This window comes from Caloenas nicobarica, chromosome 9 (assembly GCF_036013445.1).
Source record: "Caloenas nicobarica isolate bCalNic1 chromosome 9, bCalNic1.hap1, whole genome shotgun sequence".
Classification (NCBI taxonomy): domain Eukaryota; kingdom Metazoa; phylum Chordata; class Aves; order Columbiformes; family Columbidae; genus Caloenas; species Caloenas nicobarica.
In genome coordinates this window covers 23,088,429-23,101,497 of record NC_088253.1, presented here as the reverse complement: position 1 = coordinate 23,101,497, position 13,069 = coordinate 23,088,429, and the positions used below count along the sequence as shown (strand labels likewise).

The 13,069-nt window shown below is 53.5% G+C and overlaps 1 protein-coding gene across 2 annotated transcripts in view; it reads right to left on the bottom strand.

The window, feature by feature from the left end:
• The window catches only part of ACSF3 (acyl-CoA synthetase family member 3), a 60,828-nt gene extending 50,838 nt beyond the window's left edge, over positions 1–9,990 (bottom strand). The window contains exons 1-4 of one of the 2 annotated variants that reach the window (XM_065640616.1): positions 9,913–9,990; positions 6,668–6,771; positions 6,040–6,568; positions 4,295–4,450 (exon numbers count right to left, since the gene is read on the bottom strand). In XM_065640616.1, coding sequence (XP_065496688.1) covers positions 4,295–4,450; positions 6,040–6,568; positions 6,668–6,741 — 759 coding nt within the window. In that variant the 5' untranslated portion in view covers positions 6,742–6,771; positions 9,913–9,990. Of the gene's footprint in view, positions 1–4,294; positions 4,451–6,039; positions 6,772–9,912 lie in introns of both variants that reach the window. The other variant, XM_065640614.1, reaches the window with a different exon arrangement.
• Between the last annotated feature and the right edge of the window lie 3,079 nt (positions 9,991–13,069).

Here is a 13,069-nt window from a genome sequence, read left to right as displayed (position 1 = left end):
AGCTCCAAACCTGCCCAGCAGAGCCAAGCGGGCAGCGCACACCACAACTAGGTCACAAGGAACCCAGATTTCTATAAGCTGCCCCCATCACTCATCAGATCAAGATTTTTTTCCTTCAAGTTTCTGAATACTTTTATTCCCCCTCCCGCACTTAAAGCTAAAAGGCCTCCCGGGATCCGATCTCACATTTATCAATGCAGAGAGCTGACAGGGAGCCTCTGCTATCTGAACATCTTTCCCTTCAGGCGACATCAGAGGTGGTCCAAGGCAAAGACAAGCGGGTGCCATCGTTCAAACTCAAGAGTGAACCCATAGCAGCTGAAATCCCCAGCAGAGGATCCTGCCAAGCAGCCACCAACCTCCCGACTCACTCCAAAAGGCTCCTGTGCACAGGGTGCCAGGTCCCAATTCAGAATAGGGACAACGTGTGACTGTCACAGCAAAAGCACAGATACAGAGGACGCCTGGCTTCCCCTGGGCCCATCTTTATTCCTGACATTTCCATCAAACAACAGTCACAGCCCAGGGTGTGCTCGGCCGTAGTGCTTGTCACCGAATCGATGCAGGGAAAGGAGATGGAGAGAGGGAGTCCCTGGGGAATGGAGGCTCCAGTGTCTGCTTGGTGCAAACTCCAAAGTTCCCACAGCCCTTCAAAAAGTACTTGGTCATGGGCTTTCTCTGCTGCCTGGTAAGGAGAGGGCTCACCTCGCACTCCTGTCTTAAGCGGAGGTGTTAATCTCTTCTCCTCTGGCCACCAATTTGCACAAAAACTGTACAAATCCAGCAGCTTTAAAATTTCCAGTCCTGCAGAAGAAAAAAAAAAAAAAAAAACGGGCATTTCAAACAGGTTGAGAAGCAGCTGAGAAATGCTGGCTGCCTGCAAACAGTCCCCGTGCAGCTGGAGAAGCAATGTCAGCTTGGAGAAGCACATTATGATGGGAGGATCACATGGGGCTGCTCGGGCTGCACTTGCTCTGGCTCCGGAGGAGGTTCCTGCCCTCCCAGTTCTCACCCTTGAAAAAAGAAAAATAAAATAACATCAGAGTCACCCTTGGCGCACACAGCTGCTGGGAGGAAGGCAATTCCAGGCTCGCTGCTGGTCCGAAGGGCTCCCCGTGGTGACACGCTGCATCCCAGGGACTACACGCACCCGAGGACTCCGCACATCGTGTACAAGTGAACTGTAACACGGGAAATTAAGGGTCCATTTATAAACCCTTTATTAATAAATGATTAATAGATGCAGCCATATTTTTTAATAACTTACAATAAAAAGATGCTACAGAAAGCTTAAGCAAGACAGTCTTAACAGATGGTGCTATAAAGTGAATTATAACATGTACAGTAGCTAGTGCAAAGTAATGGATGTCCTCATTTAATAAAAAGAATCTGATTTTTATGCAGCAACTTTCACGCTTGAGGCATCTCAATACACTTTAATGAGCCCTTGTGGCCTCAGCGATAGCTCACACGCAGTCACGGACATCGGATGCTGTTTTAGTAGGAGACTGGATGTTGGTCAGGACACTGGGGTTACTCCAGTCTCGGTTTTTAACCTTTCCTTGGACAGCTACCAAAAGCAGACAGAAGGGTCTGAAAGATGTCACCTCCTAACACTGCACTGCAGGGAATGACAAGTGAGTCTTGGGCTGGGGCTTGAAATGTCTTCTAACTAAGGAGGGAAAAAAAGAGAATTACTACCACCACCAAAACCAGACTGGCATCTGTATCCATGACTATAAGGCACGCCGCAAATTATGTAATTTAATAAACACTGTAATAATAAAGTATTTATTTTGTATAATGAAGTGTTAGTGATTAGAAACCAAACACACATTGGGCATGCTGCTGCGGTTTCTCTTGAACCCTTGCCAGTATCACTCAAGGCTAAATATGTCTGCAGCAGGTTGAGAGTAAGTTCCTCGCCTTGTTTTGATCAGCCTGTCAAGTGTTTTAGTTGCCGTTCAAGTTTCTTTATATCACACTATAATTGGCTGCTTTCTCAAGGTGCAGCGAAGGAAAAAAAAACACAAAAAAACCAAACCACACACAGCAAAACTCAGGCTCCTTTTGCGAAATCCTCCACTGAAACTCTGCTGCTTTTCTGAAAGCTGATTTCAGTAGCAAAGGGCATTTTGTAAACAGCTGGTGAAAATAGACTGGAACTGAAAGGCAGCTTGCATTAAACTCCACAAGAAAGCCTTATTTACCCTCATGTGCTTCCTTTGTAGTGTCGATCAAACCACTTCCAGCTCCCAGGGGAGGCTCTTGGAAAAATAAAGGGAATAATACAAAAGAAAAGAAAATAGGAAAGCAAATAACATCCTTCAGAGTTCGAACGCACCTGAGAGTCCTCTGCACGGTGCGCACCGCAGCAGGGACACTCGCTGCGCCGTCCTCCCTGCCGAAGTTCAACCTTCAGGGTCACGGGGACGCCTCCAGTGCTGTCCCCGCTCGCCCTTGGTTGTCAAACGGAGGGGACAGCTGTGATGGGAGCAGGCGGGTGGGGTGCCCCGCTCCCCCACACCCGAATCCATCCTTCAGCCTCAGCTCATTGATTTGCAGATGTCGGGAGAGCGAGCAGAGAAAGTCAAGGGGTAGAAGGGACAATCAATCACAGGTGGCACAGGATGTGGAGAAACGCGCCCTCCAGAGGGCTCGGCTTCGCTGCCAGCACCATCTTCTGACACCTCAGCAGCGTCACAGGGGCTGGGCACTTTCTGAGCCTTGGCTTTGGTGGAGAACACATACCCACCACATCCTGAGCTTTTGGGGTGACACCCCAAACACGGGGGAAGACAATTTGGCAGCGAACACAGAGAAGACAGCACTGGCTACAGCTGCCGGGCGACCTTCCTGCCACCTCGTACCATAACATCCTACCTATTTACCTGGGAAACGTAACCACAGAGCTGCCCCTCCGGGATTCGGGGGCTGTTCTCCACCAAAGGACCAGCGCTCGGGCAGTAACTGGGGGTTCAGGTGTCAGGGCCATGCTGAAGCAGGAAAGGAAGCATGTGTTTTCTGTGGTCGCTTCTCCGAGAAGCAGAAATAAGAACCAAAGAATCATATGGTGCCGCAGTCACTCGGATCAGAGCCCGGGCTCACCCTCACCCGGCAGCAGCACAAAGTCACCAGGGTGTATCCCGCACCTTTGCACTTTGTCCTTTCAGTGTGACAAAGCTGCCCAGCACGCGAATAAATATGACTGGGTAAAGCAGCCTGTTTAGGTACAAAGCATAGGCTTGACAGGCTCTTTTTGCTTTCCCAGGGAGTTCTGTACCAACAGCACACATTTCCTTTCTGCTACAAGGTGGCACCAGCACTTGCAAACCCAACTGTCCCTTAGCAGTGACACTGCAGACCCCAACATCTCACACCCATGACACTGGGAGATGTACACGAACGGTGCTGGATCCCAGAGGCCAGTACCTGTACAAACTGTTCCACCTCGCTGTCAGTTGTCCTGTTTCTAGTCCCTTTTCTTCCTCTCTTTAGGTCAGCTGCCTGCTACCATAGCAAGGAACAAAAGAAGCAGAGCACCGGGACTGGCATTTTCTCTCTCGGCTAGAAAACAGTATAAGCACATCTCTACTGCATTCCAGGTTTCCCTCCTGCCACCTTTACTGTAAGAAGCTCTCAATTTGCAAGCGCTCTCTCATATTACTGAGTCTAAACCAACAGATCTGTTCACACTTGTTTCTCCACAGAGGAACAGCAATGTTTCCATGCAAGCGATGAGTACCAGTATTTCTCTTACCTGCACTGCAAGAAACTCTAGAGCCTGCATTCTGTCATGTAATGTAACACAAAACATGCTGGGCATAGGATGGGAAGGGAAAATGCAAGCTACAAAAAATAAAATGTCTGACAAGCAGCATAACTTCAAGCAGCACATCGTTAACGTGCAAGAGAAAAATCCGGTATTTCCACTTTTCCTGGCACTGGAGAATTAACAACCCTTATTCTGGGTGCAGATGCTCTCAGTGGGTGTGCGGAAGGATCCACCTCCAGCCAGAGACCCTCAACATCCTGAGGAGGGACAGTGTAATGTTACCATTACATACATCACGCTTAAATAAGTTGTACCCTCCAGAAGAGCACATTTACCCCAGACTGAGTGTCCAACCAAATGCTTTTTTTTTTTTTTAAGAGACACTTTGTGAACCGCACGCAGCCAGTGGCTAAAGAGGCTGGAATTCTTTATGAACTTATTTCCAAAGTTGCTCTAATTACAATGCATGGGGTCTCGCTGCTGAATTTCAAAGACAACGCGCAATCCCTCCAGGCTTACCATCTGTGCGCTGAATTCGGGTAACATGATGCATGTCGCTCCCACCCAGAGAGGACAGAGCAGCTTATTGATCACCCCATGGACATGATGCAAAGGCAGCACGTGCAGGATAACATCCTCCTTCCTCCACTCCCATTTCTCAACCAGCCCTGTGGTCTGTAGAAGAAAACATACAAGCCAGTGTTAGGACAGGAGGAAAAGACTCTCCCTGCTCAGAAAACCTGGGGTCTCCAGATCCCCCGGGCACAGCTGGCTGCAGAAATCCCAGACCTGGAACAATGCCTGGGCACAAAAATCTTTCCTTTAAGGCATAAAAATCTTTCCTTTAGGGCCAGAAGAAAATTCCCACCACAACAGCAGAATACAAGAGGAACACCTGCATCTTGTCAGTACTTCTTCATACATATATTAGCAAAGTCCTTCCTCATTACTAAGAAATAGTCAGCATTGATTTTAAGTAGGACCTACAAAATTATTAGCCTGCCGCTGCACAGGCAGAGTTGCCAGAAATAGGAATCAAAAGCATAATTTTCCCAGAACTCTGTTGACATAGTTTGGACACTGATGACACTGGGCTGCTAGCACCTGTAAGGGATAGTCAGGAGGAGCAGAAAAGTCACTGTCTGATAAACAGAAAGGAGGCCGCATGTTAGTAAAAAATATTAGTATATCAAGCTTCTAAAATACTCTGCTATGAAGGGGTAATTATCTAAAGCATTAGACCCCAGGCTTCTGGGTGAGCAATGCCCTTCAGAGCCCAGCGTTAGCAACTGGAAAGATTATTTCCAGCCATCTAAAAACAAAAATTAAAAAAAAAAAAAAAGCACCATTTGAACAGCGGAATTCAGTCGTGTCATTCCCAACCCTTTTCCACAGGGCAGGGAGCGGGTTTTAAGCTTTCTGAAGACAGCTCAAGAGATGGTGCCTGCTCAGGCTGCCTCCCAAATGATCAGCATATTTGTGAGGGAAGAGATTCTTCGCCCAGTATAGCCCTGCCCTGGCTCTATCCATCACCGCTCTGCACCGCTCCCATCGCTGCAGCATCCAAGCACCCAGAACAACGCCAGCGCTCGGAATCATCCGTAAGGTGCGATGTATTCCCTGCCCTTTTTCCCTAATGCCATGAATCTATTGGTTGCAGGCAGCGATAACCAACTGGGGAGGGAGTCAGCAGGCTCACACAAACTTTTAATTCCTTTTGGCTCAGAGAGCTAATGGATTTTTTGCCTTGGGGATATATAGCTGAATAATGCACATACTTCACACAGCACTGTACAGGGCTGGGCTAAATTATATTCCAATTAGGGGCAAAGATCCTTTCTTAGTCACAGCGCAGAAAAGCAAATTGCAAAGAGAGCAGTCTTTTTACAACAGGTCTCATCCCTTCTGCTTTCCAGGAAAGCAGAGAGAAGAGTCCAAAAGGACAAGGTTTAGAGCCTCAAACGCTCTTCAGAGAATCATAGGATCATTCTGGTTGGACAAGACCCTCAAGATCATCGAGTCCAACCATAACCCAACTCTAGCACTAAACTATGTCACTAAGAACCTAAACTATGTGCCTTTTAAAGCCCTCCAGGGATACACCTTCTGTGTGTTCACCTTAAAAGCATTGAGGACTTTTGAGATACAGCCCCATGGCTCTGGGCAGGAATTCGGTCGTGGTGTGCTTGTAACCTCAAATCACCTCCAAAGGCCAAGAGCTCTGTAACCTGGCAGGAGCACTGCGGAGGGAAAGCGGCACTCACCACAGCTTGCACGTTCTCATGGGTGCTGAGGACGCCTTTAGGTCTTCCCGTCGTCCCACTAGTGTAGATTATCATGGCTCCTCTGTCTTTCCAGGAGGAGCAGGTTGTCAAGGGACCCTCCTCCACTGCTGCAGGACTTGCGGATCCCTCGCTATGAGACCTAAGAAGCGGCAGAACCGGGACTCCCAGCTTCTCAGCACTGGGGGTTATTTTCCCCAAAAATTCCTCTGCTGCGACGACCAGAGCACTCTGCGAGTCCTCAACCACATATTCCAGCTCCTGCACCGGGTGTTTCTTGTAGAGGGGCACTGCTATGCCCCCGCTCATCCAGGAAGCCCACTGGGCCACCACATACGAGGCATCATTGGGACACAAAAACGAGATCCTCTCTTCCTTCAAGTCCCTGCTGGAGCACCCCAGAGTCCTACAGATCTCCTGGGACAAGCGCAGGCTCTGGCTGAGAAGGTCCTTGTAAGTGTGCTCACCGTTTTGGTCAATGATGGCGATTTTATCGCCAAAAGCCAAAGCCCTAGTGAAGACAGGGGTAATGTCACCGCTGTGGGCTGCCCAGGTGGTTTGCAGAGCCCTGCGGGGACAGCTGGCCCTCTGCTGCCCACACGGCCCCCACCTGACGTGGTGCAAGTCCCCGACGAGGCATCGAAGGGCTCGGCTCGCTCGGGGGAAGAGCAGGGAGACCAGCATCCTGCCAGCACCGCTTGTTTTGGAGCGAATCTGCAGAAAGCAATTATAGGAACAGATAAGTACACGCAGCGATTACCCAGGGGGTTATTCCCACAAAGGAGAAGTGGCAGCCTTCAGTTGAATAATGCCCACTGTATTATTAATGTTTATGCTTCAGACTGCTGCATCCCCAGTGCGCTAAGCCCTGGTCGGATGGAAAAGGAGACAGAGACCCTTCCCTATGCAGCCTCTGTGTCCCTCAAAACCAGTATAACTTAAATTCTGAAACAGTTTTCATCGATCAGTAATATTAGGATACTAAGTAGTGGCTACTTAAGGTGCCGTTTGAACTCAGTGTGACCAGCAGTTGAGGAAATTAAAGACAACGATCCCTAGCTCTCAATTCACAGTTTCCGCCACTGTGGTGAAACACCACCTTGCTCTGTGCTTCGAGTTAGGCAGCATGGAGCCAGATACAAAATCCAGGCCTCCTCAGGTTTGGTCCAGTCAAGGATTATTTCCTACGTGAGCTTTCCCTTGAGCAACAGCACAGCTAAGTACAGCAACGTGCCCAAACCCTCCCATCTGACGGATCATCCATCACTAACACCGCTCCAGCTCAGACACGTTCTTACGTGACACAGCAAGCGGTTCACAGCAAACAGCAGCAGGGAAGCGCGGTTCTGCACACCCTGACCTGGGGGTTTGGTACTTCTGAAAGTACCGACCTGGCAGCTGAGCAGAGCATTGGGACAAGCTCAGCTCCACTTGATCTGAGCCCAGTCTAACCATCACCCCGGCCACTCTGCCAGTGATGACATGATGCACAGGGGCATTTCAACACAGAAAAACCTCCAAAAGGGAACAGGGAGATGTATCAGCACCACTAAAGGCTTTACAGGAAGATCATGGCTGGCACAAACGTCCCACGTTCTGCCTTTGTGCTTAGACAGCACAATGACATCAACCTACTCGCTCATGGGAGAAGTCAGCAAAAAACCTCTTGTGATGACTGGTAAGAAGTCCCTGAAGTTCTGAAGTTTGCTCTTCACCCCTCTTTTCATCATCCTCTCCCTTTCAAAGGGAAAGGTTTGTGTCATAATATCAGACAGTGCTTGGAGCATCTCACAGAAGCATCAGGGAAAACGTTAATGCACAGAGCAAATCCCACCGGAATACAACGGGGAGATGGGAGCCCTGGGGACCACAGGAACACTCTGCAGGGGAGATCACTGGTACCACAGAGATGAGGGGAAAAATAAATAAATTGAGAGAACTGAAAATATGCCTCAAAAGAATCCTGACCCGCCGCTGCACAGAGCCTGGAAGCTCAGCAAGAACAAGCACCCTTGCGGTACAGAGACCATCACGGACACCAACAGGGGAGCAGAGAAGACAGAACAGAGCTGTGACAGAAGAAAAAAGGGCTTTAGTGCACGGCCTGGCTAACGGCTGCTACTAAACACCCCCCCGAGGCATCCCCGGAGAGATACTGTGACAAGAGGACACAGCCAAAGGATGACAACTTCTCCCTTGGTAAGAGTGTACGTGACATTTCCTTGATGCTGGAAATAATGACTTGATTTTTTTAAAAAAACAAACAAACCAACCAACCAACCCACCCTGTTATCAACGCCTATTAGTGGAGCTAATATCCTCAACTCAAATATCCTCCCAGCTCAGCTTCCCACCATGGGGAGGAGCTGAAACAAAAAGGATCTCAAGAACTGGCAGCTCAGGGATGAGCTGAACACGGCTCAACCCAGCTCAGGCTGCTCAGACAAGGGGTTTTTTTCGCATAGACGTAGCTGCGAGCCCTGCAGTCTCTCCCATCCACCTTCAGAGCATTTCTCCGGCCAGATATTGGCTTTGCACATATTTTCTTTTGCATATCGACCTCAATTTCTGCTTCTGCAAAATAAACTTGTGATTTAGTGCGGAAACATCTGGGAGGGGGAGAGGCTTTAAAGCCAGAGCGTGGTAACCAAGTACACTCATGACATACACCATCAGGATGGAAAAAAACCAAAACAGGTCATGACAAAGCTCACATGACAGCTTTCCATTTCTCTGTAGAGACTAAAATATAAAATAAAGTGAGAACACCATCCGTAACATAAACCAAGTCACCTCACTCTGACCTGTGCCCAAGGTCAGCTCACTGGTGAGATGTCAACGCTCCAGTCATTAAGAGGGGCGTTAATTGGAAGCGACCCTTTGCCAGGATCCTGCTGCGCTCCGGGCCAGCACAGTTAAGTGCACTTGGCGTGCTCACTGTTCCTCGCACGGCTCCGGAGCAGGTGTTAGCTGCTGCTTGAGAACAGCTGCTTCCAAAAAAAATAAAAGTAAAAAAAATAAAAAATAAAAAAATCATATTATCCCCTTTTCACCACAGCACCAGTTCAGATTTAATGGAACAATAACCAGCAGCACCTTCAGCCAGGCCTGGGCGTTTATGGACTTCGTAAAATAAGTGTTGACAGGGTGTGTACAGACTCACAGACACCCGGGACAGGGTCAATTAGCACCAGGGGCTGTTTTCTTTACCTGCCTGTTGCTCAGGGGCAAATGGGACACAAACGCCCCCTGGCTGAGCACACACTTGTGGCTGGGGGCCCTGGGGTGGTGGCAGCACAGCAGATGAGCATTTGCTGCCTCCACCTCCACCCCCTACGGCTAAAATAAGAAATTAAAGCAGCTGGCGAGCTCACACCAGCTCCTGGCACCACCAACCCGCCGCACCGCGCGGCGGAGCTGGACCCAGCAGGACGAACCGCTGCGGGCCCCAGACCCGCCGCCTCTCCCAGGTTTCCTTCCTCTGACACCCCGGGCAAGGACTCGGCCCCAGCTCCCTGCCCCGCACGCCAAACCCAGAGCAGCGGCAGGAAAATCCTTCTTTCCATCATTTCCCAGCTACAGCGGGTGAGGATCGGCCTCACCAGGCCCCTCACACCCGGTGCGAGCCCCCGCCGGGCCCGGCCTGACGGGACGGGATGTTTATTATGTTTTAATTAAAGCCACTGCTAATCGCGGCACGGGGCGGGGACACCCTCCTACCCCCCAGCCCGCCCGCCGCGGGTTCCCAGCGGGGAGCAGAGCCGGGCCGGGGGCACCGGCACACGGTCCGGTCCGGTTCGCCGTGGCTGATAGGACGGGACAGGCCGGGCCCGACCCGCTCCGGCGGGGCCTCACCTGGCGGCTGCACCGCGCCGGGGACCGGTCCGGCCGCGAACGGGCTCCGGCGGAAACGCGGCACCGCGGCCGAACGTTCCCCCCGCCCCGCACCCGTTTTATGGGGATTTGGCCCCAAACCGCCCACTGGGGGGCGGGGCTTGGCGGCGCAGCGTGCCGGTGACATCACTGTGTCCCCCGGTGGCGTCACCACGGTGTGCTCTGATGTCATGGCAGGTGTCAACGATGTCATGGAGCTGCAGCCCTGCCCGCGGGTGCTGGGCTCATGTGCCGCACAGCTGGATTTGGGCAGGGCTGAGCAATGGCCCGGGTTCCTCCTGGCGGGGACAGGCATCCTGGGGACACACGGACATCCCGGGGATGCACAGACGTGCTGGGGACACACAGACGTGCTGGGGACACACAGACATCCCAGGGATGCATAGACATCGCATGGACACAGACATCCCGGGGCCACACAGACATCCCGGGGATGCACAGGCATCCCAGGGACATGTAGACATCCAGGGGACACGCAGACATCCCGGGGAGGCACGGACATCACATAGACACACAGACATCCCAGGGGCACACAGGCATCCAGGGGACACACAGAGGTCACCGTGCTGGCACGTGGCAGCTGAGCTGGAGCTCCCCGGCCATGGCAGCACCGCGTTCCCCTCCCAGTCCAGCCCAGGCCGTATCCCACTCTCCTGGCCTGGCTGAGCGCAGCCCCACACCGGGGGGCCGTGGCACAGGACAGCCGGGTGACACCGACCCCACCACAGCCCCGTGGCACCGAGCGGAAACCCTGCCCAGTTTAGTATTTTCAGCCGGTCCCGTTGCAGATTTGCATTCGCCTCTGCAGCAATGGGGGACATGTGGGACACGCCCGGGGACACGGGGCAGCTGACACCTCCCCCGGCAAGGCCTGGCACGTGGCTGCGGACACCCATGGGAGATGGCACAGCAGGGCGGCCACGGTGGGATGGAGCAGGACTCCCCGCATGGCCCTGCCAGCTTGGTACCAGGATGCTGCTGGTCCAACCGTGGCATGGGCAGCAGGGCTGCCCCTCGCATGGCGGCACATGGCTCTCGTGCCATGCAAGTCGCCATGTGCCAGCCCATCTCTGGTGGCATGTGCCCTGGTGCTGTCACCTCCCAGGCTCCGCAGCCCGCTCCTCCGCTGTTTTTCCACTGTTGCGCAGCGGTGCACGAAGCGGGACAGCTGGGGTGACCCCCACCCACCTCCCTCAGGTGCGTTTCCACCGGGGCCGGGGCCGGCAGCCCAGCCAGGCGCAGCGGGGCTGGGAGCGGAAACGGGGACAGGAGCCCAGCTCGGGCAGAGCCCGGCCATGGCAGGGGGGGAGGCGCCAGCCCTGTGCCAACTGTGCTGTATAGTGCCCTGTTGCACTCCTCCTTACAGCACAGCTCCCCACTGCACAGCTCCCTCCCCATGGCACATCTCACTGCACGGCTCCCTCCCCATTGTACAGGTCCCTGTTGCATGGCTCCCCATTGCACAACTCTGTCCCTGTTGCATGACTTCCCGATGCACAGCTCCCCATTGCACGGTTCCTCATTGTACAGCTCTTTCCCTGTTGTACAGCACCCTCACCATTGCACAACTCCCTGTGGCACAGCTCCCCAGTGCACAGCTGTTGCATGGCTCCCTGTTGCACAGCTGGTCCCCTGTTGTACGACACCCTCCCCATTGCACGACTCCCTGTTGCACAGCTCCCCACTGCACAGCTCCTCATTGCCTGACTCCCCAGTGCACGGCTCCCTGGTGCACGGCTGTTGCTGTGCTGCCCTGCAGATGTGCCCTGCTCCTGCCACCGACGCATTCATTCTCCTTCTTACACTTGCCATCTGTCACCAGCCTCTCCCAGTCCTTGCAGGCTGCAGGGATTAACCCCCCCGGGCGGGAGGAGCAGGGGCGTGTGCCCACAGCGGGGTCTCTGGTGACAGTGGGGTGCCATCGTCCCTGCAGTGGTCCAGGGGCTGGCAGGGACAGGATGCATGGGGTGGGGACAGGGCTGCGACAGCCGTGGATGTGTGCACCAGGCAGGATGCTCCCGTGTGGCCCCTCTGGGTTGTGCAGGTACCCCCACCCCGGCAGGGTGACAGGGCCATGCTCCCCCCTGACCGCAGCGAGCTGCCGGGCCAGCTGGCTGTGCACGCAGCAGATGTCCACCCTGAACCACCCTCTGCCACCCCGTCCCCCAGCACCTGGTGCCCACCGGCCATCTGGAGTCGGCCACATCTCTGGAGACAATGCTCAGCCCTGGCCGCGAGCAGCACCCGGCCACCAACAGCCATCCCAGGGGGCTGCAGGGCCAGACGCTGCTCCCCAGGGCTGAGGGGGGATGGAGCTGCTCCCTGACAGTGCCATTGCCAGACCTAGGGGAGCAGGTTATGGTTTATTTGGTTTATTTAGTTTATACAGCAGCCGCAATGCCAGCTCACCCTTTGGCTGCACCGGGAGAGACACGTGGTACCCAGCCCCATTCTGTGTATCAGGGTGGCCAGGAGACCCCGGCAGGGAGGGGATCAGTCCAGATGTGCCAACACAGCTGGGAGCAAAACACCCGGCGCCTACAAAAGCTGAGACTGGCGTGCACCGTAGCCCTGTCCGCTCACGGACCCCCTCACGCCGGGCTCATAGGGCTGCTGCCATGGTCCCCCTGGCAGTGGGATGTCCCCAGGTTGTCACTGCGGTTCCTCACCCTCTCCCAGCCGGGTGTGAGCCCCATAGCCTGTGCTGGCAGGAAGGTTTTCTGCTTGCTCCCACCCCGCCTTACCCAGCTCGCTGATTAATTATGGATCCAGCAGAAAGCTTTTATTACATTAGCGTTTACTTGTGGCAACATCCGTATTTATTAAAAAAAAAAAAAAGTAATTACTACGGTGGTGTAAACACCACAAGCACCACTGGGTTACAGCAAGCGTGATGTTCAGGGCGAGCGCCACAGCTGCTGGTGGCTCCAACCTGGTGGAATGGGGTGGGATGGGATGGGATGGGATGGGACGGGATGGGACGGGATAGGGTGGGATGGGGGCACCAGGGGCTGCCCCCACAGTGCTGCTGGGAATGAGGATGGAGCATAGTGAGGTGGGAGCCTGTTCATCCTCACTGGGACACAGGTGGCCATGTCCCCAGCTCTGTCCTGCTCCA